Below are 27,002 nucleotides of genomic sequence, written 5' to 3' on the forward strand. Positions count from 1 at the left end.
GTCTGACAGTATGGATCCTCACTGGCACACAATGCTTACCTTCCAAGATATTAAATTGAAACGAGAAACCTTATCTGTTACCTTATCTTCCTCCTCCTGAAAATTAACAAAGTGCTAGACAATAATAGTTGTGCAGTAGCTTTGGAGAAAAGACAGTTGAACCCACAAGATGACCTCAAAGGAAAATGAGGCTGCTCAGCACACTGTAGGATTACGCCCAAGTTGAAGAAAACAGTGAAGAGACATCTCCTCTCCCAGCTTCAGTATCAAAGCATGCATGCAGCAACTGTTCGGTCTTGCTTTGGAAGATTTTCATTCACCGATAAGTTATATCTCAGACATTTGAAAACATCTGTGTCACTCTTATCGCTGTTGACAGTTACATGCAGTTTAAAGTATTATAGAATCAAATAATGTATTTAAATACTGGTCTGATTCAGACATATTCAGCAGGATATTTGCTGTAGTATTGCACCGTTGGTTTTTAAGTAACTACATTATATTCAGCACAAAATTCTACATTATACCATAGAATCTCTCACTTCCATTAATCTAAGATAAAACTTCAGGAAATTTTTTTGTAAAAAATTGTTTATTCAAGTGTTTTATAAACTACTAGGCAAACAGTCACGAAAGCCTTTGTGCCATGAGTGTAAACTTATTTTAAAAAATTGTGTTAAAAACTAATACAGGAATTCCCATTAAGGTTTTAAAAAAGTTTGTTCACACATTGAAAGAAAATACATTAGCAACGTCTTCCAGCAGAATCCATCTTTAAAAAAGTAAAACTCTAGGTGCAGAACTGTTCTACAGTGTATCTTCTACAGTTTATTTTAAAATCACATGATTGCATATCATCATCTCTACTGTCTTTTAGAACTTGATCAAGAGTTTTTCTTAAACAGATGATATTCAATGATGTGTTACACACTGCCACAGGTACTACAATTATTATGAGTGCACACGCTGCATTTTACTTACAAAGCAAGATCTTTCCATATGCTGTGTCATACCATTCCTAGCCAATGCAGTCAATTCAGTTATTTACCTTTAAAATCATGTAAGTTTTCCAAGGAAAAATGCTAAAAATCCATAGCCCAAATTCTGCACTCACTCACACACTTGCTAGTCCATGGAATATAACCAAGTTTTGCTTACATGAGTGTGACAGTAATATTTGGTCCATGACTGTAAACATTCACAAAAGCCTACGGCAAACAGTGATGGATAGGTAGTCTATGTGCAATACAATTACTTCCATTAACATAGGGGGATGTTAAAGAGCATATCTTGGAGGCAAAATGAAAGGCTTGTTTGCATTTCTGTAAAGAAGTGTTCCTCGCTAGCTAAAGTTTACTCAATTAAAAGTAACTAGTTCCTATCCCAGAATGGAGTACAGCATCATTGTCTGGCTTCCTTTTGTTCTGACTCAGATAGAGGAGTATTCAGTTCATCAGCAGGTCCACAACAATATTTCATATGGCATTTTAAGAATCTGATCTAGTCTCCCCCTGACATACTACTGATGCTAATGAAGAGCTACTCATGCATATGAAGGAGAGAATAAATCCCAAGAGCCATACACGGACCTTGATCTGCGCACACAACTCTTACTGATGGTAACCAGAGATGTGTATCTACACTAAGGATTGTCTACAGCTTTAAGTGTCTAATTTCAATCTAGATGTTCTTTCTACATTACCACATATACCATACACATTTGAGAAGAATGATGGGTGAAAAATACCACACACTATTTAGAATACCATTTTCCCCATACCGTTTCGCTGCAAATCGTTCTATTTACACAGGAAGTCTGTGTTTAAAGGGCCTGGTCCTATGAGGAAACAAACATCCAACTCCCTAGCTACAGAGGAAGTTGAGGATGTTCAGTACATCACAGGATCACGTCCTAAATTGTTTCAAAGCAAGTAATCATGGATTTGTTTGTAATCTGACACAAGAACAGTTTCCCAGAATCTCTTCACTCTCTTGTCTTCCTTCTCTGTCCCAATTTCTGGGCCAGATCATGTCCCCATTGAAGTCAATGTGTATTTTGCCATCGACTTAATGGCAACAGGACCAGGCTCTGTCAAGCCACCACTGCAGTCTTCAAATATGTCTTGCTTGTCAAGAAAAAGATGATATTTATTGCCATCCACTCTGGGGTAGACTTGTCTGCAGTGAAAACGGTGTTCCTGGTGCAGAGGGATAGCTAGCAAAACCATCAGGCTGAGCTGGATAGTTCTCTAGAGCTGAAGCTGAATGTGCCTTCAAGAAAGAGAAAGCAAGCAGGTTAGGAAGGAACTTTAAAAAAAAAAAAAAAAAAAGCCATGCGGAGAACTATTTCTGTTCATGCTACAGGACTCTTAACAAGAGAAGTTTCAGAATAGCGTGTTGGGTGTGCTGCGGAGGAGGGAGACAGGGGCAGGAAGTATGACAGGGGTAGGAAGTATATCTAAGTGTAGGCGGTTCTTTAATTACATAGCAATTTCCCCCTGAAACAGAGAATCATAGAAATGAAGAGCAGAAAAGGACTTCAGGAGGTCATCTAGTTCAGCCCCCAGCACTCAGGCAGGTCCAAATAAACCTGACAGGTGTTTAAATAAACTGTTCTTAAAAACCTCCAATGATGGGGATTCTACAACGTCCCTTGGAAGCCTATTCCGGAGCTTAACAAAGCATATCATTAGAAAGTTTTTCCTAATCTAAATCTTCCTTGCTGCAGATTAAGCCATTGCTGTTCTACCTTCAGAGGACATGGAGAACAATTGAACCCCATCCTCTTTATAACAACTCTTAACATAATTTGAAGACTTTTCAGGTTCCTCTCTCAGTCTTCTTTTCTCAAGACTTAATATACAGATATTTTTCTTTTTTAGCCTTTCCTCAGAGGTCAGGTCCTTTTACCACTTTTCTTGATCTCTCCTAGATTCTCTTCAGTTTGTCCCTATCTTTCCTGCAGTGTGATACTCAGAACTGGACACAGTAGTCCAGCTAAGGCCTCATCAGTGCCAAATACAGTGGGACAATTGCCTCCTGTGTCTGACATAAGATATTCCTGTTAATAAACCCTAGAATGATATTAGTCCTTTTTGCAACTGAATCACATTGTTGATTTGTATTTAGTTTGGGATCCACTGTAATCCATAGATGCTTTTGTGCAGCACTACTGCCTGGCCAGTTATTTCCCATTTTGGAGTTGTGCATCTGACTTTTTTCTTCCTAAGTGTAGTACTTTGCACTTGTCTTTATCTTCTTGTTGATTTCAAGTCAATTTGTCAAGATTATTTTGAATTCTAATGTTGTCTTCCAAAGTCCTTGCCACCTCTACCGCAAATTTTATAAGCACACTCTCCACTCCATTATCCAAGTCATTAATGAAAATATTGAATAGTGCCAGATGCAGGACAGACCCCTGTGGGCCTGCCCCCCAGATATTTCTTCCAAATGTGACAGCAAACCATTGAGAACTACTTCTCTGAGTACAGTCTTTTACCCAGTTTTGCACCCACCTTACAGTAATTTCATCTAGACTGCATTTCCCTAGTTTGGTTATAAGAATGTCATGTGAGACTGTATGAAAAGCTTTAGTAAAATTAAGATACTATGTGTACCGCTTCCCCCATCCACTAGGCCAATAACCCTGTCAAAGAAGGAAATTAGGTTGGTTTGGAATAATATGTTCTTGACAAATTCATGCTGACTATTCCTTACAACCTATTATCCTCTAGGTGCTTAAAAAATGATTGTTTAATAATTTGTTCCAGTATCTTTCTATGTATCCAAGTTAAGCTGACTGGTCTATAATTTCCCCAGGTCCTCTTTGTTGTATATCTATGCTACAGCCACTACAGAACGCTAGGAAAGCGGTCTGATTCACAGAGACGGTAAAGAGGGGTGGTTTTCCAGATGGCTTCATTTGAGACTGAGGTTTTAAGAAGAGTTTCACTAATTTTCTAACATTAAGCCTTCCTTCACAACCTTATTGTATTTTTTACTAAGATCTATATTTAAATTATAATTTCAGTGATCAAAGCATGCAAACAAGAACAATGTCTTCCATTAGTACAATATATATGGGTATAATTTTAAAATCCTGTAGGTAATTTTTTGTTCCCTTATCATTTTCCAGCTGTAGATCTTAAAGACTTTACAAAGAAAATGGTTTCTCTGTCTGTAAAAACCAATGAAGCACAGATTAAGTGATTTGCCTAAAATCACAAAATTAGCAAAAAGAAAAGGAGTACTTGTGGCACCTTAGAGACTAACCAATTTATTTGAGCATGAGCTTTCGTGAGCTACAGCTCACTTCATCGGATGCATGCCGTGGAAACTGTAGCAGACTTTATATATACACAGAGAATATGAAAAAATACCTCCTCCCACCCCACTGTCCAGCTGGTAATAGCTTATCTAAAGTGATCATCAGGTGGGCCATTTCCAGCACAAATCCAGGTTTTCTCACCCTCTACCCCCCGACACAAATTCACTCTCCTGCTGGTGATAGCCCACCTGATGATCACTTTAGATAAGCTATTACCAGCTGGACAGTGGGGTGGGAGGAGGTATTTTTTCATATTCTCTGTGTATATATAAAGTCTGCTACAGTTTCCACGGCATGCATCCGATGAAGTGAGCTGTAGCTCACGAAAGCTCATGCTCAAATAAATTGGTTAGTCTCTAAGGTGCCACAAGTCCTCCTTTTCTTTTTGCGAATACAGACTAACACGGCTGTTACTCTGAAACCTGTCACAAAATTAGCGTGAACCCAGGTCTCCCAAGCATGTGGTCAGTGCACTATTAAGATACTACAAATTTTACACGTCAGATCTGTCCCCTTCTTTCCTCCTCCCCACTTTTACAATGCCACCCATAAGAAAGGTTTTAACATATCTATAGCCTTTAGAGAAAGTCAGCTGAAGCGCCACTGATGACAGTCCAGTCCCCCAAGAGCAACAGCTATCTTCAGACAACCGAATGTTGGATTATCAGAGTGTACTGCATCAGCCTCGTAGCCAATTCTTTAACGTAAGCTATGCTTTCTAAAAGCAAAGATTTGATATTGAACAATTAATGCTCAGTGGGGCCTTAAGGCAGTGCAATATCAAGAAATATGCAGCTTACCTGTAGTAGCGCTGATTGCGCTGCTGCACTATGCTGCAATTCCTGCAGGGAAGACTGTGCAGCACTTTGCGAAAATCCAGGTATACCAGGAAGAGATAAGAGTCCAGGGAAAACTGTATTTCCTGGGGTTTGCAGCCCAGAAGTCAGGCTGAAATAACCAAGACATGGCAGTTATTAGGAACACTTTCAACAATATTTTATCCTAGATTTCTTATCTCGCTAACAGCACCAGGGTTTCTAAACTTCAATTAACTAAGTTTCCCAAACAGCACACCTAAGCTGCATCCACACAATGTTTGCATGTATAAGCCAGGACACTGGTACATACATGCAACTTGAGCATGCAAGCCAGTATCTCGTGTGCAGTTACTGCTTGTGCATGAATATTCTGTAGGTGAAAATGTAGTGTTGGATATTTTTCTTGACACAGAAAAGGCTAGGATATTGTCTGCTATTACCTGAGTATGTAAATTGATACATATTTTAGACCCATTCTTGCAAAATCCTAGCATGTTGTAGGAGGTGCCAAGTACCCTCAACATAGAGCTGAAGACACTCATCACCTTGCAGGATTGGACCTTATAGAAACTGGAATCCTGGACACTAGTTGCAAAATATAGACTGGCCTCCTCATTTAAATTCTAAAGACAGATGGAAATCTACTGCTGAAGTAACCATTTAAAATATTAAAAGTACTTTGTAATTATGCCTGGAAATACCATCTATGTCTAAAGTAAATCAATGTTTTGCTGAGAAAGAAATGGTTTTGACCTCCTTCAGAAACAGAAACATACCCAGCCTGTGCAACAAGTGCAGAGTTGAAGTTTGAGCTAAAGGCCGAGGCAAACCCTGGCAGGACCGGAGCCGGAGATGGGGCTGTGGCAGCTGCCGGCAGCGGTGCAACTGCTGCTACTGCAGAAGATGCCTGGAGGCCAGGGAAAGAAGGGAGAGCTGGAGTGACAGTGGGTGTGTTAGAGACAGGGAAACCAGGGAAGGATGGGTTTGATGATCCCAGAGGCCCCTGGGTGACAGAAAATAGGGAGGGGACGGCACTGGACAAGTTAAGCGGAAAGGGTGAAGCAGAGACTGTTGCTGAAGCAGTGAGTCCTGAGAGAACAGCGGCTGTAGAATTCACATGAGAAGCAGACACAGATGAAGCAGTTGTAGATGGAGTGGCTAACAAAGACCCTGGGACAGTGACCGGTGGTGTAAGTGCTGGGTTACCAGTAAAAGCAAAGTTACTGGTCAGAGACGTGAAGGGAGGAAGTCCATTAAATACTGGGGCAACTGGAGCAGAGGAAGCATGTGGGGCAAGGGAAATAGAGGCAAGAGAAGTGGAGCTGTTTAAGGGAGCACTCAAAGAGGAGAGACCTGATAATGCTGGATTAAGGGAACTAGGTAAACTGACTGGCACTGAAGTTGCAGAGGTATATGCACGCCCAAGCGCTGACAATCCTAGCGTGCCATGAGATGGGCCAGCCGAATGAGAAGGGCCTTTGAAGGCTGAGAGAGTAGGGCTCATGGGTTCAGTTTTGACCAGAACTGGAATACCTGTGGCAACTGGGGCTGATGAAATCTGCTGCTCAGGATTAGTAGGGCTTGCACCATGCAAAAGCGCAACGGAGGCGCCACAGCTGACTGGTATAATAGATTGTGAAGTGGTTAATGGTGACTGCGTTGGCAATGTTGGGGGAGTGGGGCTAGGATTGGCTACAGAGGGAGATGGAAGACCCGGGAAAATGGCCAGGCCTGGCGTGGAAGAACGTTGTGGTGTAGGTGTGACAGACGGAGTATAACATTTGTTTACAGAGGAGGCAGGAGGCTCAGAGCTTTGATTAGCAAGAGCAGATAAAGAGGCAAGCTCACTCGTCACAGCAGAAGGTAAAGCATTGATTAATGAGGTATCATTTGATGTCAGAAATCCCTTTAACACAGACAGAATTGGATTAGGCAAGCTAAGTGGGCCAGAGATGCTAGTGGCAGGAGAGCTAGCAATTGCAGAGGGAATGGGACTAGATATCCCTTGAGGAGTGGGGGTCAAGGACAAAGGGAGGCCAGCAAAAACTGATGACAATGGAGTAGGATTATTAACTGAAGCAATTGAAGAGGTTGCAGAAAAAGGGAGGCCAGCAAATGGTGCAGAAGCAGATGCAAAAGCTTCATTAGAGGCAGGTGTGGCACATGGTGTAGAAGAACCTTGTGGAGCTGGCGTAGCAGCAGGGATAGAAGCCAGTCCAGAGAAAACTGCAGGAATAGGGATGGAGGTTGCACTATGAACAGATGTGACAGGAACACCAGGCAATGAAAGGGATTTGATGACAGATGGAGTCGGGGTTGATGGCTGAGATGTATGGATGGAAGAGGAGACCTGCCCTGGGAAAACAGGAAGCACAGGGGTAGACATGCTCATCCCAGAGATGACTGCAGTGGCAGGTGCTAATGGATGGCTTATCGCCTTGACAGGGGATGGGGTAGGAACTGGAGTAGCAGCAGGTGTTGAAGGATTAGAACCATGAGGAGTAAAGAGCTGATTCGCTTGTGCAGAAAAAGCTGCAAAGAAACAAAACTGGTAAGAATACTTGAAACCGACAGAAATGTTTCAGTTCAACACAAATGCATCTTATATAATTATAAAATATGATACACAAGCAGTAACATACATGTTTGTATATACACAATCTACATGGAAGGCTATGAAGATAAAATATAGAGGTATCTACATAGAAGTGATATATGCCATGCAGTATGCAGAAAGTAGACTACATGTATCTATGTGTCTCCCTTCAATAATTATCTATTACACGCACGAGCAATTATGTCTAACCCATTCTATGGCATTTACAACTTCTTCATGAGCTAGTGCAAGAGAGTTTAAATCTTCAAATTTGTTCTCTCTATGTAAGACAGGTAAACAGAAATTTCTGCCCCTAACATCTAGCAGCACCCATAATAGCATTCAGCACTGGTACAATTTCTGCTCTCCACATGAGCTCTATATGAGGGTCTACACTAATTCTAGAACAGGTAGAATGCCAGGATTTTACAGAAGTTTGTTGGAATCCAGTCCACAACTGCAGAGTACATAATTTTAGAAGAAGTTTGGTTATTTTATTTTATTGGTAGGTAGGCTTAATTCTTTCACTGTTTTTGATTCTGTATATCACAATCTGGACAGTAGAGGAAGCACACTATGAGATTCATGTGTGCTACAGGTGTACTAGCTAACCCTGAAACCTGCCCATAAAAACAAAGTCTTTAAAAACAGTTTGTTCCAACTGAGGATCAAATGTCCCATCTTCAAGTACCAATGCACTACAGTTAAAACCACAAAGTTCAGCTTATATCAACCCTACAAAGTGAACAAAGAGGGATGCTCTCTGGAGGAAAGCAGGAAGGCACACTACCAGATTAAATGAGAGAGAGGACACTAAGTCTAGGTCTGAAAGTTGGTGTCTCAGAGCTTATTATGGGTCTTGAAACTCTTACTAAATGTGAGTAGCCCCTTCACCTTCAATGTGGGCATTTCCATGAGTAAGAACTGTTTGACCTCAACACCCCAAAATTTGTGCTAAACTGTGTTTTAACTAATTTGGAGTGCTATGTAAATACTACATAAGGATTGAGCCCTTTAATTCTAGTCACTTCCATAGCATTTTTATAACACCTTGCTCTCCCTATAAATGCTATTGTGTTCTTTGTTCCCATTACTTTTAATTTAATTCCCTTGCTCCATTGTGGGTGAGAAATAAGGCATGTTGTAATCACTTTTATATTTTGTTTAGAAATTAACATTTTCTGTTTAACCATGAACAGAACACTGATCTAGGAGGCAAAACTTACGGCTTCTTTAACTCCATGTTATACCCTAAATTTACCTGTGCCCCCTTTATAACCTTAAGTGCTCCACCAGTGAAAACTCAGCCTTAAGATCTTAGGATACTGTTTAAACTGATATATGCAAATACTCTTAATATTTTGAAACTTAAACATCTTAGATATTTGCAAACAAAATGCAAAAAGTTTCACTTCTGTCCTCTTCTACAAAAAAACAGGATCTGTGCTCCACGTTCTGGACTCTCTTTCTACAACCTCCTCCTGAACTCCAAATTGAAGAATTAACTAGGCCTGTCAAGCGATCAAAAAAATTAATCGTATTTTATCACACTGTTAAACGATAATAGAATACCATTTATTTAAATATTTTGGATGTTTTCTACATTTTCAAATATATTAATTTCAATTACAGCACAGAATACAAAGTGTACAGTGCTCACTTTATATTTATTATACGTAATTGCACTGTAAAAAACAAAAGAAACAGTATTTTTCAATTCACCTAATACAAGTACTGTAGTGCAATCTCTTTATCATGAAAGTTGAACTTACAAATGTAGAATTATGTTACAAAAAACTGCATTCAAAAATAAAATAATGTAAAAGTTTAGAGCCTGCAAGTCCACTCAGTCCTACTTCTTGTTCAGCCAATCACTCAGACAAAAAAGTTTGTTTACATTTGCAGGAGATAATGCTGCCCGCTTCTTGTTTACAATGTCAGCTGAAAGTGAGAACAGGTGTTCTCCCAGCACTGTTGTAGCTGGCATCACAAGATATTTACGTGCCAGATGCGCTAAAGATTCATATGTCCCTTCATGCATTCTAGGGGACATGTGTCCGTGCTAATGATCGGTTCTGCTCACTTACAATCAGAAGCAGTGCGGACTGACACATGTTCACTTTCATTATCTGAGTCAGATGCCACCAGCAGAAGGTAGATTTTCTTTTTTGGTGGTTTGGGTTCTGTAGTTTCCACACTGGAGTGTTGCTCTTTTAAGAGTTCTGAAAGCATGCTCCACACCTCATCTCTCTCTGATTTTGGAAGGTACTTCAGATTCTTAAACCTTGGGTCCAGTGCTGTATCTATCTTTAGAAATCTCATGTTGGTACCTTCTTTGCATTTTGTGAGATCTGCAGTGAAAGTGTTCTTAAAATGAACATCATGTGCTGGTCATCATCTGAAACTACTATAACATGAAATATATGGCAGAATGCGAGTAAAACGGAGCAGAGGACATATAATTCTCCCCCAAGGAGTTCGGTCACAAATTTAATTAATGCATTATTTTTTTAATGAGCGTCATCAGCATGGAAGCATGTCCTCCGGAATGGTGGTCGAAGCATGAAGGGGCATACGAACGTTTAACATATCTGGCAAGTAAATACCTTGCAGTGCTGGCTACACAAGTGCCATGCAAATGCCTGTTCTCACTTTCCGGTGACACTGTAAATAAGAAGAGGGCAGCGTTATCTCCTGTAAATGTAAACAGACTTGTCTGTCTTAGCGATTGGCTGAACAAGAAGTAGGACTGAGCGGACTTGTAGGCTCTGAAGTTTTACATTGTTTTGTTTTTGAATGGTTATGTAACCCAAAAAAAAAAATCTACATATGTAAATTGCACTTTCACAACAACGAGATTGCACTACAGTACTTGTATGAGGTGAACTGAAAAGTACTATTTCTTTTGTTTATCATTTTTACAGTGCAAATATTTATAATAAAGAATAATATACACTTTAATTTCAATTACAACACAGAATACAATCTATATGAAAATGTAAAAAACATCCACAATAATTAATAAATTTCAATTGGTATTCTACTGTTTAACAGTGTAATTAATCGTGATTAATTTTTTTAATTGCAATTAATTTGTCTGAGTTAATCGCGTGAGTTAACTGCGATTAATCAACAGCCCTAGAATTAACTAATAACCACAGTTCTTGGCTCTGACCCATCAAAGTTGGTATCAGAGAAATCTAGATTCAAGAGAGCCAAGGACTGTTATTGGTACTCTGCTTTTTGATGAGGATGTTGTCCTTTTAATTGTATTGATTTACCTGTGTATCTATCATAAGCATATAACAAAGCGTATCTTTAAGTAGCAAAATTCCTGAGCAACTACACCTGGGTACAGGGGATGGAGACAAAACAGAGAGAAAACATTCTCCCATAATTTTTAATGTTAGCTCCTTTAACATGGCCATTTTACTTTGTTTTGGTTACTTGCTTATGTGCATAACAGAAGACAAAAAATTCAGCTTGAAAAAAGTTCAGGTTATTTTGTTTTTAGCTTCTGACACATAATAGGAATGGCACAAGTAGCAACTATGAAACCTTCCCCACATACTGGATTTAAACAAATTACAATCTGTGCACATATTGTGCTATCAGCAAAATGTGGCGGTTGTGCATTCAAATCTCCCACTGTGACTTACATACACAAAAATGCTACTTGATCAGGCCCCAAATTAGGCAAAAAGCAATTTTTTCAGCAACTGAAAAACAGTGGCTAGTAATGAATTTCAGTGCACTACATTTCTAAGAGTATTTTGTCTTCGTTGTTTGCTATATTATCTGGACGAATATGCACACAATTAAAAATACAAAGTACGAATGTTCATTCAGATTAAGTTAAAAATCTTGAGGTTTAAAAATAATTTATAATTTTCTGAAAGGAATGTTAAATTACATCAAAATACAGCAGATTTTCCCTGAAGAGCTGCTGCACTTTACCTTGATTTTGGGAAGGTTTTGCCTGATTGGAAAGGTCTTCGTTTTCTATGTAGAGAACAACAGTTATTTAAGGGCAGAACAACTTCAGAAATAAGTTATCCATTCTCACATTTAAAAAAATGCGTTTATGCCAGCATTTATACAGAAACACATGCTTTACCTGATCCCACTTGATTAGGAGTATATGGTGGAGGAGCTGGTAAGCTTGGTGCTAGGACACTGGCCATTGGAACTAGACCGGCGTTGTTGTAAGCACCTAAAAAAATGCAAAGACCACACATATGCGTCAAACAAAAGTCAATAAATACAAACAAATGGTTTAAGAGTGGACTAGTCTGTATCATTCTGTTACAAGGATACTTTCAAGGCTCTAAAATGTTCCCTTATTAGTTAAAGCAAAGCTACTTAACCCTACAGGCTGCATAGGATGAGAGGCATGTATTCCAATGTAAGTTTTAGTTAGGGCAGCTCTCTGATGGCTCATAAAAACAGTGTCAACGGGAGACTGAGATAAATGGATTTCTTGCTCTCTGAAGCAATCTGGAAGAGCAAAATTCTTGCCCCTTTCCATTCCATGCTATCTTGGGAAAATAGATGGGAGAAAGGAAGTGATAATGGTAGCATGACAAATGGGAATGAGGATATGGAGGTAGATATTACCATATCTGAGGTAGAAGCAAAACTCAAACAGCTTAATGGGACTAAATCGGGGGGGCCCATATAATCTTCATCCAAGAATATTAAAGGAATTGACACATGAAATTGCAAGCCCATTAGAAAGAATTTTTAATGAATCTGTAAACTCAGGGGTTGTATTGTATGACTGGAGAATTGCTAACATAGTTCCTATTTTTAAGAAAGGAAAAAAATGTGATCCGGGTAACTACAGGCCTGTTAGTTTGACATTTGTAGCGTGCAAGGTCTTGGAAAAAATTTTGAAGGAGAAAGTAGTTAAGGACATTGAGGTCAATGGTAAATGGGACAAAATACAACTTGGTTTTACAAAAGGTAGATTGTGCCAAACCAACCTGATCTCCTTCTTTGAGAAAGTAACAGATTTTTTAGACAAAGGAAACACAGTGGATCTAATTTACCTCAATTTCAGTAAGGCGTTTGAAACGGTGCCACACTGGGAATTATTAGTTAAATTGGAAAAGATGGGGATCAATATGAAAATTGATAGGTGGATAAGGAATTGGTTAAAGGGGAGACTACAGCGGGTCATACTGAAAGGTGAACTGTCAGGCTGGAGGGAGGTTTACCAGTGGAGTTCCTCAGGAATCGGTTTTGGGACCAATCTTATTTAATCTTTTTATCACTGACCTCAGCACAAAAAGTGGGAGTGTCCTAATAAAGTCTGCGGATGATACAAAGCTGGGAAGTATTGCCAATTTAGAGAAGGACCGGGATATCATACAGTAGGATCCGGATGACCTCGTCAACTGGAGTAAAAGGATGAAATTTAATAGTGAGAAGTGTAAGGTCATGCATTTAGGGATTAATAACAAGAATTTTAGTTATAAGCTGGGGACGCATCAATTAGAAGTAATGGAGGAGGAGAAGGACCTTGGAGTATTGGTTGACCACAGGATGACTATGAGCCACCAATGTGATATGGCCGTGAAAAAAGCTAATGTGGTCTTGAGATGCGTCAGGTGAGGTATTTCCAGTAGGGATAAGGAGGTGTTAGTACCGTTATACAAGGCACTGGGGAGACCTCATCTGGAATACTGTGTGCAGTTCTGGTCTCCCATGTTTATGGAGGATGAATTCAAACTGCAACAGGTACAGAGAAGGGCTACTAGGATGATCCGAGGAATAGAAAACCTTGTCTTATGAAAGGAGACTCAAGGAGCTTGGCTTGTTTAGCCTAACCAAAAGAAGGTTATGGGGAGATAGGATTGCTCTCTATAAATATATCAGAGGGATAAATACCAGAGATGGAGAGGAATTATTTAAGTTCAGTACCAATGTGGACACAAGAACAAATGGATATAAACTGGCCATCGGGAAGTTTAGACTTGAAATTAGACAAAGGTTTCTAACCATCAGAGGAGTGAAGTTCTGGAACAGCGTCCCATGGGAAGCAGTGGGGACAAAAGACCTATCTGACTTCAAGATTAAACTTGATAAGTTTATGGAGGAGAAGGTATGATGGGATAACATGATTTTGGCAATTAATTGATCTTTAACTATTCATGGTAAATTGGACCAATGGCCTGTGATGGAATGTTAGATGGGGTGGGATCTGAGTTACTACAGAGAATTCTTTCCTGGGTATCTGGCTGGTGAATCTTGCCCACACGCTCAGGGTTCAGCTGATCACCATATTTGGGGTCGGGAAGGAATTTTCCTCCAGGGCAGATTGGAAGAGGTCCTGGGGGTTTTTTGCCTTCCTGTGCAGCATGGGGCATGAGTCACTTGCTGAAGGATTCTCTGCACCTTGAAGTCTTTAAACCATGATTTGAGGACTTCAATAGCTCAGACATAGGTGAGAGGTTTATTGCAGGAGTGGGTGGGTGAGATTCGGTGGCCTGCATTGTGCAGGAGGTCAGACCAGATGATCATAATGGTCCCTTCTGACCTTAATATCTATGAATCTATGATACTAAATGTGTTGGATCATATTAAAGAAGTTCTGTATTAAAATCACAAATGAGTTTGATTCCCCAGAGTTTAAATTCCAGGGTATTACTAATTAAGAGGTCTCTTGGTTTTTGGTACTGTTTCTCTCCCTCTATGTGTGAAACTTGCAAGCTGCTAATTGTGTTAGTACATTCTAAGACAGAGTCTGTTCTCAAAGCAATTCACAGAGAGAGAGACTCAAAGCAATACTCTAACAACAGAAACAGCACCCAGAGACTCCCCACCCTTTTGTTGTATTAACCATGTGATTAAAATAGAGATAGAGGATGTATGTGGATGGATGCTTGGTGTGGATAATAACTGAATGATCAGGGAGGTGCCAGTCTAAGAATCCAGTGTCCATGGGCTGAAGAAGGCGTCAAGTGGAAATAACCAGAGGACCCCACCCGGAGGGCAGACTGGAATCCACCCAACAGCCTCAAGAATGGGAGAACCAAAGAACAAGATAACATCTTGGAGCCGTCAGGAATGTGCTATCTGCTGATTGATTCAGCAACAGCATGATGAAGCAATTCCCATAGACTGGCATAGGAAGAAATTCCTATAAAAATAGACTCTAAAAAGTGAGAACTTTGGGGTCTGATTCTGCAAACCAACTTCCAGGAGCATCAGATGAGCACCTGACAAGGCCCTGCTCCCTCCTCATGTCCAGGCCACCTGGCCAGTGGCTTGGCATCAGCAACTCTAAGGCTGGTAACTATGATAACAACCTTGCAGAACCTGTGTGTGTGGGTGTGTATGTGTGTGTGTTTGTATGAATGAATGTGTGAATAAATATGAGATTGAATGGAATGTTATAGCTATAACTAACTGCTTACTATGATTCTTTCTGTATTCACAATAAATGTGGTATTTTGCCTTTTCCCCTTTAATAAGATCCTGCTGGTTTTTATTTTATTGGTACAACAAATGCATATGTGGGTCACAGTATTTTTTGTTGTTGTTCCCATCCTAACAACTCCCACCCTAAGGCTGTTACAACCCTTGTTTTTGGCAAGGAGATTTACAAGAGAAAGAGTCCTTTCATGGTAAATGTCATACTTTGGAACTGTCGTCCTTCAGCATCTCTTTAAATGATAAGGTACTAAACTGGAATAGCAGGTGATCTTGATAGATTAGGTTTAGTAAATGTTTCCTATCATAAAAATAGCATCCTTATCTTCCTATAAGGTGTAGTAACTGGCACACACTGTTGTACTGTTTTAGTGCTGAGTTACTGTAGTGAAGAGGGACATCAGAGCTTATATGAAAAGATGTACCTACACCCCCACAAAGGGTGTTAAAAGCATATATGCAAATTCACATATATAAGATACAGACAGCACTATCAAAATCACTCAAAACATGGAAAGGAACTTATGAACATCAAGTAACTTCCGATATGCACACTTTTAATTCAAGTTTTCGAGGTTCCGTCATGCTACAGTATTAAAATTCCTTGCATGAAGGTTTATGGCAAAGATCTAAGGAGCAGTTTACATTCACTGAGGGGACAAACACTCCCCACCGATATATACCGAAACACCTTACACGTAAGTTTTGCTCATGACTTAAAAACAGTCAAGTGAAGGAAGGCTCAGTTCACTTTATTTACTAACTAATTACAATGCAGTTTCTTAATGCAGTGTAGCATTTGATGAAAGGAGCTTAAAGCAACTGAAATAAACTCACTTATGTTGACGATGTGGTCTTTGCCTTTAAGGATACATCTACACAGCCTGGGGCAGTGAGCCTCTGAGCTCAGGGTGACAGACTCAGGCTCACAGGGCTCATGCTACCATGCTACAAATAGCTTGTAGATGTCATGGCTTTGGCTGGAGCTCATGCTCCGAAGCCTAGAGAGGGAAGTGGGCTTCAGAGCCCAAGTTCCAGCTCAAGCAGCAACTTCAAAGTGGTCTACACAGCTATATTTAGTGGGGTAGCATGAGCCCAAGTCTGTTGACATGGGCTTGAAGGCTCCCTGCTGTAGGCTGCCACTGGCTTTGCAGACATACCCTAAAAGGGATAGCATATCTTTTTCATGGCCAGATTCAAAGAACACATCCAGCTTCCCAACAACAAACTCTGTATTGGCTTTTATGATACAGAAGTCAAATATTTATATTCAATTGAGTTCTAAGAACTCTGTAGCTATCGTCCTCATCTATTCTGGAATGCATGTCACCTCCAGTAATAAGAGATTCTACAATCAGAAAGGCGTTGACAGTTCTTTGAATGATGCAGAATCCGGAAAAGAAGCCCACACACTCATGGTATTGCCTCTACAGTGATAACAGGAGAAGTTAGAGCTAGGACCCAGAATACGCACAGGGAGCACAGCCAACTAAAAAGGTAACTATGGCCAGAAACGTATCACCACACTAGAACCTTTTTTAAAAAAAAATAAATAAATAGATCAAATAATAGGATCAAGCTAAAGCACAAAGAAGCCTTACTTGGTGCAATAGTTGCATGTGGCCGGCATGGTGGGATGGGGTACGGAACAGGCTTGTGTGGGTTGTATGTTGCTGGAGCCTATATTAAAAAAAAGTGAAAAAGCATTAAGTAATATGTTTCTCTGCCAAAAATTTTAGTATTTAGATGCTTAGATACTGTACAAATCATTGTTATTTATCCTGGGAAAGAGAATTTGCTGTATCAAATCATGTTGCTGATTCATTATGTTTGCTTCCCTGTCTCTAAAGCTGCCAATACTTGAATGCTTCTAAAGAAGGTGAAATACTTGTTGTAATAACATAATTGTGTAATATAGCAATAGGACAGGGGAAAAAAAGGAAAGTCTTTCCTGATCCATGAAGCTTTCATGCCCTGAAGCATTGGATTGTTTTCCTTCTCTTAATTTGCATAACCACAAATGCAATCTATGGCCATAAAATTATCCAGTCCTTAAAATAAAAAAAAAAAATATACAGCCACTAGATTGGGAAACACCTGGAAACAGAAGTACTAGTCATACATTTCTGCAACACTTCTCAACTCACATTGAAAACGTCAGATTCAGTTCTTTGCTGTCCATTTGTTCAAAAAAACAAAAAAAAACAACAAAAAACTTTTATTTTTAATCAGAAATTTAGTTGTGTTGCCATAGAATAAATTTCCTCAGTAAGCACCTTATTTCAGGAGTTGTGTATTAGATTTTGATGTGGAAAAGCCTCACAGATCATGAAACAAAGCCAGAAATGGCTGTTAAAACTTCTAGATCAGGTCATGATGAACAACGGGAACTGGCTTGGTTCCTCTTACTAGCCCAGTTGATATTTTTTCCTAGAATGCATGCATATTGTATCAAATGGAAGCCCCTGCAGAATTTCTCTCTTTATAGTGAATAAAAATATAGAAATACTGGGACACTGAATAGCATTCTTATTACAGTTAAGAAGCTTAAGTAAAGCCATCAATGCTTAATGACAAGAAAGTAGAGATGGGGCTTCTTCATACCCCCTTCAAGTCTCTCTATTTTCTAGTGATGTGACAGCATTTCATAAGACTTATGTATGTTTGTTTGTTTGTTTTTAAAGACGTACTGGTTTGGATGGTCCAAGTATACGGGCTGCAATTCCCTTCCCTTCATTAGTACATTCTTCAGTCTCCTTTTTGATAGGTGTTCCCTAAGACATTAAAAAACATCAGTTATTAAGCATTTATTTAGAAATAAATAGGAGAAAGCGGAGATAAAGGTTTTCACCTTACTCTTATTCTGAATAATATTCAAATTCACAGCTACTTTGATAGTCTCAGTCACACATTCCAAAATACAGAACTGTGTTCTGGATTTGTTGCATCATAATTAAGAAAGTTTCAGTTAGGCTGCATTATAACACTGGACTTTTGTACATAGAAGCATATTAAATCGTCACAGTTTTTGCTATACCTTGAATTCTGCATTCAATTCTGGGGTCCTTGCCACCAGAAAGATAAGCTACAAGGAGTTCACAGACTGCATTTAGCATAGGACATTTAAAACTGAATCAAGACTAGTAAACCTATTGCAGAGATCAATCCCATATTATGTCAAAAAGTTAATCACTCTACTAATAAGCCTTTTACACCTTTAGTTTCCATGATTCTGTATAGCATGTTTGTGGTACAAGATAAAAAATTTTCTATTTCTTGTATAAAAGAAATCTGAGTTCTTTTTAATTGTTCAGTATGAATGGTTACTGGGCAAATTATGACAAAAAGTTATTGTTTTTAATTCCACTCAGACCAAGATGTCCTCCTTTCGTTTGAATGAACAGCAGTTCAGGTATACTACAGTACATCCTAAATCAAAAGCACTTTGAAGAACTTAAGTAGACTTCACATACTGGGAAAATTCCATTTATCCGGCTTGGTTTCCCCTTGGGATAAGGGTTTCCAGGAATCATGCCACAGGAAGATATCATAGCATGAGGGGCTTTACAGCCTCCTTTGGAAGCCTGCATCATAACCAAAGAAAGTAGAATTAAAACGCTACAAATTCAGATAGTATTACATTATTTAGTGTCTGAAATTCAGCACTTTTACAAGGATATGAATTGTAATATGCAGCCTTCATTAATAATGAATATACCTACATGGACATCCAGATTCAAAGCTCTCCATAGCTTTGCTTACCCTGTGTATTAGTTCTTCTTTCCATCTACTCCTCCCCAATTCACTGTATGCCATATGCTCTATCCAGGCTCACCTTGTTTTGATGGCTCCTTTGGGCCCAATTCTACTCCTACTGAAGTCAATGGCAGTACTCAGAATGACTTTAAAGAAAGTAGGACTGTGACCCTAGTAATCTCCCACATTACCATGGCTTTTTTCCTACACAACCCTTATGTGTGAAAAAGTCTTCCTCTTCTCCAACAACCACCAGTGATTTGCTCTCCTCCTTCACAGACTCACTTCCTTCAGATTGTCAACAAATAGTTTGCATTAGCTATTAATTATATGGGCCCTGATCCTGCAGTGACCATATGGAGGGAAATAACACAATATCAGTGAACATCTTCTAATACCTGCTCAAGAATTCTCCTGCACCTTTTCTTCTCTGACATGTTAATCCTGAACAGGTCCTCAATAAGGCGGTAATTCTGAGCATCAACAATGTTGCTGCAAAGAAAATGGTTGAACAGTTACTGTCATTTCTTATACCTATCACACACTCATGATCAGGACCTAACAGCTGCAAGCCCATGCAATTGCACAGGCACAGTGGGGCGTGTGTGTAAAAAAGCAAAAATGGCTGAGAAGTGAAAATTGGATGGTAACAGATCACAAAACACAGTGATGGATCAACCTGGTGATATTCTGAACAAAAAGAGCTCTCGACCATGCTTATAGCTCAGGGGAGGGCAAACTTTGGCCTGAGGGCCACATCGGATTTCCAAAATTGTATGGAGGAGCGGTTAGAGGAGGCTGTCTCCCGCAAAAACAGCCAGGCGTGGCCCAGCCCCTCCCTCCTATCCGCTTCTCACCCCTGCCGGCTCCCCCGGGACTCCTGCCCCATCCAATGCCCCTGTCCCCCGACGGCCGCCCCGGGACTCCTACCCCATCCACCACCCCCTACTGCCTGCCCTCTCACCACCCCCGGACCCTCTACCCCTGACTGCCCCCTGCCGCCCCATCCAACACCCCCCTCTCATTCCTGACTTGCCCCCAGGGACCCCTGCCCCATGCAACCACCCCTTCTCTCTATCCCCTGACCGCCCTCGGAACCCCTGCCCCTGACTGCCCCCTGCGCCCCATCCAACCCCCCTCTCCTTCCTGACTGCCCTCCGGGACCCCTGCCCCATCCAACCCCTCTGACCGCCCTGCCCCCTATCGACACCCCCGGCCCCTGACCACCACCCCGAACTCCCCTGCCCTCTATCCACCCCCCCTGCCACCCAGTGCACCAGGTCAGGCCACAGCTCTGCAACTGTGCTGCCCGGCCGCCCAGAGCATTGCACCGGTGGCACGGTACTCTGAGACTGCGGGGGAGGGGCTGGGGACTAGCCCCCAGGCCAGGATCTCAGGGGCTGAGCAGGAGGGTCCCCTGGGCCGGATGCGGCCCGCAGGCCGTGGTTTGCCCACCTCTCTTGTAGCTGCTTCCACGACTTTACATTGACTACCTAGACATTTTAGGCTTCACAGTGATACACAGAGTGACATTCCTGGAATATTATATGCTAATCATTTTTGAATAGTGCATTATTTGTTCAAACAATTCTCAATAATATACTCAAGAAAATATAATTAATTAGTCTGTGCACAAACTATTATTAAACCTGTGTAGTACCTGATTTCTCCCTCTTACAGGTCAAGAAATGAACTCAACCTTACATATGCCACCAGTGCTTGTATCTTGAATAGGGTCTCTCAATTATTTGTAAATTAATACGATACACAGGAAAATACAAACTGGAACTTCGGAGTGGCCAAAACAGCCATGTTGAAAGGATGAGTAAACCCTGAGTTTATTGTCATAGTTCACATTAGCAGCTCTCACTCCAACTGACGAACAATTCATGTCACAGCAGCAAGGCTGCAGCTACCAGGCTTGGCACAGGCTCCTGCTCTCCACCATCTGGCGGCCTGGCAACACATTCCTCCAGGATCAAAGAAGCAGCAGCTCTTGGCAGTTACCTCCATGCTGTGGAGTGGTGGTGAAACACTCCAAATGTCACAAAATTTAAATAAAGAAATATAGCAAACAACTAACATTTCAAAGTGCAGCAGGCACTCCAATACCGGGGGTCACCGTTTTGCCTAACAGCCCTGGTAGCACCAGCCACACTGCTGTCACAGACGTTCCAGACTAGCAGCAGGGAGAGCTAATAGCAACGAACAACTACGATGATAGTTACTTTCCATTAAAATAGATTTCTTGATAGAGGAAAATGTGGTGTAAATGGGATCATCAGGGTACTGATCAAAGCTATCAGCCACACATAAGCACAATGGTGTAAAATAAAAGTGGATCAAGTTTAACTTTTTTCTGTTTTGTTAGTTTGTACAACAGCCATAACATGAACTTAGTACATTTTTTTATGGTGTTAATATTCCCTGTTTTAACAGCTGCTCATATCAAGAATTTACATATTATTAAGAAATGCTCAAATAGGCTTTAACACTATGAACCACAGTATAAGAGTCCCCAAATGTAGAGTAAAGACACCTGAATCCATAGGGTCTGTACCCTACATGGCTCTCTATACATCCAAAGTCTCCTACTTCTCTTTTGTTGACCATGTCCTGCAGCAGTGTGCTCTCCACCCACCTTTCACCCTGGCCCTCTAGGTCATTAGGCCCCTGCCCATCCCAACAAGCCACCTGAATAGGCTGAATACCATCCAGCTGGTCTGTCTCCGAACGGCACCCAGAAAACATCTGTACACATACTTCATACCATCCACTTCCTCGCCCTTATGTCCTGCCCCAACACCAAGTTCCAGGACCTGCTGACACCTGAGGAGGGTGAGGAACCTCGGTGGACCAGCCTGTACCCCACTCCGGTATCACGGGTTGCTGAGGATATTAGTTGATGGCTCCTCCATGGAGCCATAAGTACAGGCATGTATTTGGCATTATTTGACGAACTCCCAACACCTGTTCTTTTTGTGGTGAGAGGAAGACTCTGGCACGCATTTAACATAGAGTACATCAGGCTGTAGTCCCTCTTCCGGCTCCTCCAGAACCTCTTACTTCACTTTCCCTCTCACTTGTTTATCCTAGCACATCCTAGCCGCAGCGCCACAAAAAGTCACGAGACCTCCTCATCAACCTCCTCTTGGTACTGGCCAAGATGGCCAACCATCATACTAGGAGGAAGAAACTGGATGACAGGTGCTCTGCTACTGTGGGACCTATTTCTGGTTCCTTGTCCAATCATGTCCCCAGGCAGAGTTCCTCTGGATGGTGTCCACTGACTCCTCAGACACCTTTGAGGGGCAGAGTTCCTCTGGATGGTGTCCACTGACTCCTCAGACACCTTTGAGGAGCATAGGGAATTGTTGGGGGATTCTCTGCTTGGGTTCCTCCTCTGGATCCTTAACTTTGAACCTTTAAGTTTCACTCCTGTCTCTTTCTTAACCCCCATTTGTTGTCCTTAGTATTTAATTGTGGCCTGGGTTCAATGACCCCTTTCCTTTGGTTGAGGGAGCAAGCCTTTGGCTTTGAGTGGGCTTAGGCCTACCGTCTCCCAGCAACCACAGTAAGTACATGCCCAAGAAGTCCCTCCCCACTCTACACTGCTGTTTTTAGCAGTGTAGTATCCTGCTGCCAGAGTCTTTGCCGCAGCAGGAAACACTCAGGCAGCGGGGAGGCAGTGGGAAAAGGCTTTGGCAGGGGGAGCTGCTGGGGCATTTCCCTGCTGCTGCCCCCCTGCCAGAGCCTTTCACTGAAGCTTGTAGCTACACAGCGCCCTACATGCTGCTGCTAGTGAGATGCTGGGTAGACATAGCCTAAAAGGCTTTTGAATATATCATTATGTTTGCACAATTGTCAGTTTTCACTTGGGTAGCAGGGGCATTGCAGTTCAAGAGAGATGAACTTAGGAAGTTTTGGCAACACCTATCTCCATTATTACAAGCTACAGCTATTACTTTTTCCATTCATGAACACCAAATCATTTAAAAGCAAGTACATGTTTTGCCTTAATTGTCCAAAGTGGTTCCTCTGAAACTTTCCTTTGTCAACATATTCAGACATGAGTAAAAACAGTAACATCTCAATAGGTAAACACAACACATAAAAGAGATACTTACGAAGCTAAGAGTTCTAGAGCAACAAGCTTGTCTTTACTAAAGGTGAAGCAGTTAAGGATATTAACCACTTTTGATGCTGGAACAGCTACCATTTTCTGACAACAAAAGAAGGGAAAATAAAAAATAAGACAGTATACTTATTTTTAGTACCGTATGTAACTTTAAAATCTTCATTATCAGGAATTTCAACAAACAATTAATCATCTTACACTCTCTGGGGAACAGTATTCTTAAGTGCTAAATGCTGAATACATAACAGAACCCCAATTCTGGCAAACTGTATGCTACTGCAGAACGTTTACATTAATTAGTCATAATTACCAAGAACCAAATTATTCCCTGGGATATATGGTACAGAAAGAGTAAAATCAAGATACTCCCGATAGAAGCAGAGAGTAAGAGAAGCTACATAGCATGATGCCATCAGAAGAAAAAGAGGCGAAGAAGAAAGCACACAGATTATAAACTATGCCCATGCGATGGGAATATAGATGTGGTTATGGAAATTAAGGGCAGAGGAAACAGGCGGAGACAAGGATTGCTCCATGAAAACATACATGTTGTAAAGCCTTCATTGCCTTTAGTTGTGGTTCAGCCCAAGAAAAGTATCTCAGTAATTCAACAATCTGAAACAGAAAAACCTACAGTTCACCTCTTATATATACACATATGTTTTGCTGACAATGTTAAATATCTTTGCGGCCACTCTAGTCATTGAGTGTGGTGGCATTTTGCTAAGCACTGTGTGCATATATAGGTGATAGCTGATCAGGAATTATTACACAACAGTATCAGTCATTAGCCAGGATGGGCAGGGATGGTGTCCCAAGCCTCTGTTTGCCAGAAGCTAGGAATGGATGACAGGGAATGGATCATTTGATGATTACCTGTTCTGTTCATTCCCTCTGGGGCACCTGGCATTGGCCAGTGTCTGAAGACAGGATACCTGGCTAGATGGACCTTTGGTCTGACCCAGTATGGAGGTTCTTATCCAGTGTATTTTTTGTTTTATCTAATTCCTTAAAATCCCATCGGGTAGCAAGGTAGATTTTTAGGTAATTATTTAAAATAAACATATTTTATAGTCTTCTTTTCATATACACAAATACCTGATCAAATATCACACATGCTAGAGTATTATACACTTTTAAAAAAGAAGCCTTAGAGAAGATTATAATCATTTAGTTTAAAACAATAGCATCCAAATTTATACACACACACACACACACATATATACACACATACATACACACACACACACACAAAAACCCATAACATTATTTTACCTAGCACCAAAGTAACAGTCTTTATTTTCTAAGCTTATAAGTAAAGACAGGTTCAAAATATTCCATCATCATTAAGGTTCCGATTTCCATGATAATTAACTGTAGATATTTCCCTCTCACACGCTAAGAGCAAAAATCTGATCTCTATTAATTGGTAAAAATCTGGACCCCATTATTATGTTACTCCAGATTAAAACTGGCGTAACAAAGAATTTATCACAAATCTCCTAAATTAGTAGAAAGACAACTAGTGAAATCTGACCTGGCTGTGCATAGTAGGAGGAATTGTCTTTGTACATGAATGTATAGAGTGAATCCTGAATTTTAATTTTTCCATAAATACATAGCCATATGTTGAATATTGTTACCTGTTCACTAGAGAAGTATCCATGCACATATTCTATAGCTTTTAATTTGTATTCAGTCAACACAGCCTAAAAGACAAAGAAAGGCATTTAGTTGACAAAAGAACAATTAAAACATACCAGCTTCAGAACAAATGTATTCAAGAGAAAAACATATCTAATCTCACAAAAGTTTGCATCAATTACACTGAAATATTTCTACACCACAGAATATTCCTTGAACAATTATGTGAATATTTTCAAGTGGAGGGAGATTTAAAATAAATAAATAAATAAGATGAACTTCTTAATAAAAAGAAACTAACAAAGTAAAAGAGTTTACCATATCTCTGTTTAGGTTCAGACTGGAAGAATACCATAATGCTACTCCTTTCAAGCTTTAGATACACTGGCTTTAATATTGTCTCTCTAATGGCTCTTGAAACCAAGAGATGGCTGTTAATTACTTCAAACTGCAGCTTATATATATTCCTATTTAAGGCACTTAGTTGTATATCTTGCTTTAGTTACTTTTATGAAAAATCTAGACACACTCATTCTGGGCATTTCTTGGGGACAGGCTGCTAGAAATATAAAGGTGATGATAACTAAAATTATAGTCATGAAAGTTAGCTCTAGAAAATGAAGTGATTCTCCTGTCACACATGTTTAATACACACTTGTACAAAACATATGGAAGCAGAGTGGCACAGTGGTTAGGGAACTGGACTGGTACTTAGGAGATTGGTTCTATTCCACCTTCTGCCACTGATCTGCTGTAAGACCTTGGACAAATCACTTCATCCTTCTGTGCCTCTGTTTGGCCATCTATAAAAGGGGGATGATACTTACCTCCTTTATAAAATACTTTGAGATTCGCAGGTGAAAAATCACTACATAAGAGCAGTTATAATAATTAGGCCAGGTCTTGGGGTCACGTATGAGCAAAGGGTGCTCTAACTACTCCAAAGGTCCAAAACTAAAAACATATTCAGTGATCATCATTGCATGAGGGTGTCGCAACCTTAGGTAGACAATCCTGGGGCAAGTTATGCTATCTTTAGGGCCCGCACAAAGAAACTGCACTAGACTGACCCATTATTTCTATATTAGATATTTTTTGATACGATGATATCTGTTAGATGTCCAAGCTTACGGCCCGTAACAAGATCTTCAAACTAGAGGCAATATTATTTCAGTGCATTCCTACCTAGCAAACATAACTATTCTGTTGTGAAACTCAACAATCAAGTTGTTAAATCTAACTTAACCATAACAAAAATAATCACTCTGGTTTTATCCCCTCTAGAAGTCAAGGAAAAGGTAGAAAGGAAAAGAACTCTCTCTTTGTGTACAGTATGTAGCCTCCTTCCTCCCCCCCCCCCCCCCCCCACCAGCTCAGGCCTCTAGGGACTACAACATTAGTAAATGCTCTCTCTGTACCATACCACTCTAGTATGATCAAGCTATTTATAAACAAAATTCATCTCTACCCATAAAGTTGGGACTAAATAACGGCATTCTTACTGAACTCCTAAATTCCTATTCCTCTGCTTCCATTTAAAAAGTTATTTCCAGAAATCAAGACATCATCATAACATGTGGTATGTTTAGAGGAAGTGAAATGGGCTGCAGACCTTAGAATGATACCAGTATCTCTTTTTTGCTTGTTTGTTTGTTTGTTTTTAAAAGATTCTGGGAGATTCTTATTTACTGTGTCCAAATATCCAGGAAGATCGCATAAAATTTTAAGATATTACACATCTATACACTTCTGAAAAACCTTGTTTCAGAATTTTATTCAAAATACACAGTTCTGAACTTGCTCCCAGTACTTTGTTTTTATTTACAATAGAACCCACAATGTCCTAGGAGCTGTACAACCAGTCAAAAAAGGTCTGTGCTTGAAGGAGTTTAGTCTCGGGACAGAAACAGACTGGCAAGGAAAGAGAGGTCAGGGGAAAGGTCAGGAGTCACTGTAAGTAGCTCCGCAGAAGTGGTTCTTTCAAAGGGACCTAAATGAGGAGTTTAAAAGCCTTGTGGATGGTCATATGGATAGCGGGCTGTACGGAAGAAGGCAGAGAAATGGTTGTGTAATAAGACAAATGGGTCAACAAGGCTGAGAGCACTAGACGAGTGGAGATTGGCAACATGAAACTTGACAGAGAAGAAAAGTTATGTAGAGATTTACAGGAGGTGACAAGAAGCTTAATTTTAATGCAATAGCAGATGGGGGACCAGTGGAGGGATTCAAAGGAAAGAGTTATCTGATCAAATACATGTGTTCCAGAGTGCAGTGATGAGATTCTGA

General features: G+C 40.4%; 1 protein-coding gene across 1 annotated transcript in view; it reads right to left on the reverse strand.

Annotated features, from left to right (window-relative positions):
- Positions 1 to 670: 670 nt before the first annotated feature.
- Positions 671 to 27,002, reverse strand: part of PROSER1 (proline and serine rich 1) — a 36,014-nt gene continuing 9,682 nt past the window's right edge. The window contains exons 2-13 of the mRNA XM_084618992.1: positions 24,716 to 24,781; positions 23,619 to 23,687; positions 23,062 to 23,156; positions 19,333 to 19,426; positions 18,652 to 18,762; positions 17,869 to 17,952; positions 16,780 to 16,858; positions 11,859 to 11,954; positions 11,699 to 11,743; positions 5,922 to 7,677; positions 5,128 to 5,275; positions 671 to 2,271 (exon numbers count right to left, since the gene is read on the reverse strand). Coding sequence (XP_084475118.1) covers positions 2,149 to 2,271; positions 5,128 to 5,275; positions 5,922 to 7,677; positions 11,699 to 11,743; positions 11,859 to 11,954; positions 16,780 to 16,858; positions 17,869 to 17,952; positions 18,652 to 18,762; positions 19,333 to 19,426; positions 23,062 to 23,156; positions 23,619 to 23,687; positions 24,716 to 24,781 — 2,766 coding nt within the window. The 3' untranslated portion in view covers positions 671 to 2,148. The remainder of the gene's footprint in view (positions 2,272 to 5,127; positions 5,276 to 5,921; positions 7,678 to 11,698; positions 11,744 to 11,858; positions 11,955 to 16,779; positions 16,859 to 17,868; positions 17,953 to 18,651; positions 18,763 to 19,332; positions 19,427 to 23,061; positions 23,157 to 23,618; positions 23,688 to 24,715; positions 24,782 to 27,002) is intronic.

The sequence above is a fragment of the Lepidochelys olivacea genome (assembly GCF_965140295.1).
Source record: "Lepidochelys olivacea isolate rLepOli2 genome assembly, chromosome: 1".
Lineage (NCBI taxonomy): Eukaryota > Metazoa > Chordata > Testudines > Cheloniidae > Lepidochelys > Lepidochelys olivacea.